Raw genomic sequence first — 5,034 nt, forward strand, 5'->3', positions numbered from 1 at the left:
AGGAAATATACAATAGACTGCATGCACAATTATATAGGTTCTTCTACTCTAAATCCCATGCTTAGTGGTGAAATGTGGCCTCTTCCTATTTAGAATTACTATTATTCATCATAATGATATGGGAATAGCTACAACATCATACAACCATACTCATCCCACAATGGCATACCAACAGTGGACAGAAATCTCCTGTCCGTATGCACCAAATACAACCTAAATTATCTTACCATCCAAATATGCTGCATAAAAATCAAATTATTAAAGTATCCTTTTTCTGATCAAATAAAAGCATAATTCAAATACAACTTCAGTTGAAGCAGCATCCACCTTCCTTTAATGTGGAATGGCATCCAAATGGTGGGCACAGCACAAACAATAGGGTATTTTGAAATATTCTTTCATGAATCATTCTAATTAAATAATAAGTCATACAATATCCCTCTCGTGGGAGAATAATTAAGCATACACCTTAGCCATCACTTTGAACAAGTAAACCCAGTAATGAATGCTGAATTGTTGAAGTTGGACATTCTTTTTTTTCTTTTTTCTTTTTTGATAACCAAAAAGGGTGAGAATGAGAAAGCTATCACTACCTCAGATGCTCAAGTGACAAGTGTAATTTTCTATTTTAAGCATAAATAAAGGAAGCAAAGCCAACGTATAGTGAGCTCTATTGAATTTATCAACAACATCAAAAGTTCACAGGACTGAATAAGTTTTATCCCAGCTCATAGACAGACTGTTTCTAAGACACACACAAAAGTTAGCGTACAACCCAAACAATGAGAGTGAACAAATGGCCAAATCATTCTATCCATCAAACTTTTGAAAGACTTGGTCAACTAATAGGGGAGATCATATTGGAAGCTTAAGTTCCTTTATAAGCATATAAAGCAGGGGTTTGATTGTTATTTGATGAGATCCAATCCAAGCATAAGAATGGCTAGATTTATCAACCCCCAGGACAGGTACCACAACCTCCATCCACATAGTGCCATCTACTATGCAGAATGGTTCAAATGCATAATATTATGGATCATGCAGCATGAGATAATAATATAGCCAAATATAACTATTAAAGAAAGAAAATGACAAAACATACCAGATATTTATGAAAAGGAGATGCCAATTATGAAACCTGCAATGTAGAACCCAACTAATTGAGGAGGGTATTTAAGAATAGCCACCAATCCTGACACAGAATCAATTCTGAAGCAAAAGAAATTAAGACATGCTTATTTACCTTCCTTGTGTAATAAGAAGCACAAAAAAATCTAATGTAGGTTGTACACCATATGATATATTTCAGACGCCACTGCCTGCAAAAGTGCAAATAGCCACAACAAATAAAAAGTAGATTAATAACATGCAAATAAATCATCAGTGTAACATGTTCACTAGTCACTAGACTAATTTAGCAGTAAATGATACTAGCAGGATAACATGGCATAGCAAAATTTGTACACTATGATAACTCTCAAGTCTCAACCACGTCAAGCAATGAAAAATTTATCCAGAAACAGTATGTTTTAGGCTCCTTTTAGAATTTGACTCAAGTATGGGACACTATTTGCACCTCATGGTTGCATAAGCAACTGTCCGGCAAAATTGTGATAGCCTTAAGTGTATGTAATGCTCTTGGATCTCCCATTTTTCTCAAGCAGGAGGATATAAGAAGTTGTCTTTCAGTGGCAGTGTGAGTGTTTCAATCTAGATACCAGAGTGTCATAGTTTTTTGTCTGAAATCAAAACATCCCCTGTTCTTGAAGAGGGCTGGATTTCCTCTGTAACACATGAATTACATCTAGCCAAGAACAGAACATTATTCTAGTGAATAGGAGAACCCAATGTAATAAATAGCACAATATAACAAAAATGAAACAAATTGATGGAATATACGGGCAAGAAAGAATGCTAGTGAAAATAAGCTGCTCTTTTCCATGTCCATTAGCAAAGCACCCATTGCAAAAGTTGCATTCCAAACACATCCAAACGAATATTTTCGTATAAAAAAAGAAAATGAAAAGAAATAGGTCCAGTCCTATAACTATTCATGATCAAGTGCATTACCTAAATACTGGCTGGCAACATATCACCTGTGCACAATCTACTAACTAATTGATTTACTTCATAGAAACCCTCTCATTCAAACTACTAAAGTTTAGCTCTATTACGCCCTCCACCCCACTGGCGTCGACGAGCCCTCCTTTTCCTCCCATCTTTTTTCTCCTTGACTTTTTCTTTCAAGTCCCTCTCTCCTCGCCGTTTATACATCTTGAAAGTGATCTGTCTATCTGCAGCCATCTTCCTAACCTTCTCTGTTATCTCAGCCGCAATCTCTCTGTTATAAAGTTTCCTTAAACCACGTATGAGTTTAGCAAAGGTATCTGCCTGTGGCATTACATCTGCATCCATCATTTCCAGACAGTATGAACAAGCCTCCTTCACATGCCCATTCTTAAAGAGCGCATGAATCCAAATTGTCCATGCAAACACATTAGGCTCAGGACCTTTACTAGTGATGCAACTCCATAAATCTTTAGCCATCTCAAGCTTCTCAGCTCTTAATAGAGAATTCAGGAACTCCTTCAAGGTACCATAATGACGAGCAGATAGAAGACCTCTCCCAACCATTTCTTTGAAGTGCTCACAAGCTTCAACCAGACAATCTTGCCCAATAAACCCATGAATCATTATGATAAAGGTATCTAGCCCTGGACTAAGTCCACTTCCCTCCATTTTGTTCCAAAGCCGAACGCCTTCCTTAACCTCTCCCAACTTGCAAGCTAACCTAATCACCGTATTGTAAATACTAAGATCAGGAATGCAACCAATCTTCTGCATTTCCTCCATGAGTTCCATACACTCTTCTAGCTGTTCCTTCTTCTCATGAGCCAACATAATGTGCATATAAGTCATCTGATTCGGAGTAAGTCCTTGCTGTATCATAGAATCCAAAAGCTCATAACCCTTATCAATCTTCCCCCACTTGCAAAAACCACTTATCATTGTAGTGTAGGTCACAACATCAGCTTCACAGCCATTTCTCTGCATTTCAACGAAAACCTGCATTGCCTCTTCCATTCTCTTCCTCCCACAAAGTGCCTGAATCAAAATAGTATACGAAGTTGCATTCGGCTCACAGCCCTTCCTCCTCATCTCCTTCAAAAGATCAAAGGCATCGGTCATCTTCCCTAACTGAGCATACCCACTAAGCAAATTGTTATAAACCACAATGTCGGGCTCAAACCCTGCCTCCCTCATCTGCACCAACACAAACTTGGCTTCTATAAGCTGCCCTTCCTTACACCAACCATACAACAACGATGTAAAATGCTTAAGCGTAGGTGTAAACCGAACCCTCATATCCTCAAATAACAATGCAGCTTCCTTAACACTACCATTCTTACACAAAGCATCTAACAAACACCCAAACACATACTCGTCAGGCTCACAACCATACTTTGGCATCTCATCCAATACTTGAATGGCTTTCTTAACCATTCTATCTGAGGCGAAGCGTCTCATCAGAACAACAAACAGTTGTGGGGATATCAACTGGGGATTATCCCTCCTCATCTCTTCAATCAGTGCCCAAACAGCACCAAATTGCCTCATTTTCCCTAAAATCTTAATCATAGATTTGTAAACCTCATAGCTATGCCTATAACCGGGTTGTTTGGAAGCCCAAATGAAAAAACTGTACCCCAAGTTCCCGGCATCGCCGCAGCGATCCAATACACGTTCGGTTAAACCAGAACGCATAACAACACCAGATTGTTGCAAAGCGAGTTCCAATTTGGGAACCCTTGAGTGGAATTTCTTTAAAACTCTGTATACCTTTTCGACATCACCAGCAAACTCGTCGTGGCTGTGATTGTAAAGGGTTTGATCATCATCTGGGGCAGTTTGAAGGCGAACTAGCCCAAACCCAGTTCTTGTATTGTCTGATAGAAAGTTGTTGTTGTTGTTGTTGTTGATGCTCTGAGTCTGAGACTGAGAGGGATGGGTTTGAGGGATTTTGTCTATATGGGTTTCGACATTTGAAGTTGTGTGAAGAAGGAGGAAATGAGTGTATTGTATGTGTTTGTTGAACAAAGTGGTGTGTTTAGTGAAGAAAGTCGTGGTTTTTGAAAACACTCTCTGCATTTTTTTGAGAGTCTATCTGAAACTACACAACAGCTCCTCAACTACTTGGCTTCCGCTTATTCATTAGTCATTACCCAGAGAAGGAGATAAAACAAAATCACTCGGAATGTCTAAGGGTTTCACCTTGGTTTTGTCTTGTCTTGTAGGATCGATTCTGGGGCGTTGAAGGCAATTGTCAAATGTTGTTGGGATGACAAAGATGACTCCTCCTATAATTAAGGATTTGCTTCCTAGATTGGCACCAATTTTGAGAAGAGAAGGTCCAGAAGGAGAACTATATTGACCTTTTTGGACCAATTTGCTAGCCGTCGTACTGAGGTATTCGGCGAGACAAAATGAACACTGCAGCGGAACCGTGTGTGTCTGTGGAGCAAAATTGGCTGAATAGTAACTTTTTTGGAAACTTGTTGTAGAGTAGCATACGAGGCGAAAATGGGTAATTATCCATAAAAAACAAACTATTTAGTTAGTAGAATCCGTTTATAAACTATATATATTTTTAGCAACTCGAGTCTTAAAGACTCGATTTTGGACCCCTAAATCGAGCGTCTAAGGCTTGATTTTCATGGGTTGTTCCTGTCTGATGTGACACTTTTTCCACGTGGCGTCTACATGAAAATCGAGTTTCTAAGACTCGATTTACATTTAAAACGAAAACAAAAAAAACCACAAGGGCAGTAGGAAAACCACAGCAACGCATTCATCAGAGAAGGAAAAAAAAAAAAAAAAAAACCAGAAGAATGTGTTCATCAGAGAAGAAGAAAAAAAAAAAACCCAGATCGCACCGCGAAAGAGAAAAAAAAAAAAAAAAAAAAAAAAAAAAACCCAGATCGCACCGTGAGAAGAAAAAAAAAAAAAAAAAAAAAAACCCAGATCGCACCGCGA

At 38.5% G+C, this 5,034-nt stretch overlaps 1 protein-coding gene across 3 annotated transcripts; it reads right to left on the reverse strand.

The window, feature by feature from the left end:
* Nucleotides 1-641: 641 nt before the first annotated feature.
* Nucleotides 642-4,542, reverse strand: LOC115957803 (putative pentatricopeptide repeat-containing protein At5g65820). 3 transcript variants are annotated; one of them, XM_031076135.1, is made up of 4 exons: nt 2,071-4,542; nt 1,244-1,319; nt 1,103-1,138; nt 642-998 (listed from the first exon to the last, which is right to left on the reverse strand). In XM_031076135.1, exon 1 carries the CDS (start codon nt 4,147-4,149, stop codon nt 2,155-2,157), a length of 1,995 nt encoding a protein of 664 aa, XP_030931995.1. In that variant the 5' UTR covers nt 4,150-4,542; the 3' UTR covers nt 642-998; nt 1,103-1,138; nt 1,244-1,319; nt 2,071-2,154. The 3 variants fall into 3 exon arrangements, with proteins under 3 accessions (XP_030931995.1, XP_030931993.1, XP_030931994.1); XM_031076133.1 differs by having other exon boundaries at nt 642-1,138; XM_031076134.1 differs by having other exon boundaries at nt 642-1,138; nt 1,577-4,542.
* Between the last annotated feature and the right edge of the window lie 492 nt (nt 4,543-5,034).

Source organism: Quercus lobata, chromosome 8 (genome assembly GCF_001633185.2).
Source record: "Quercus lobata isolate SW786 chromosome 8, ValleyOak3.0 Primary Assembly, whole genome shotgun sequence".
In the NCBI taxonomy this organism is placed as follows: domain Eukaryota; kingdom Viridiplantae; phylum Streptophyta; class Magnoliopsida; order Fagales; family Fagaceae; genus Quercus; species Quercus lobata.

Bases quoted from the DNA above. Each gene is read 5' to 3' on its own strand.
- LOC115957803 (XM_031076135.1), bottom strand. From the start codon at position 4,149: ATGCAGAGAGTGTTTTCAAAAACCACGACTTTCTTCACTAAACACACC.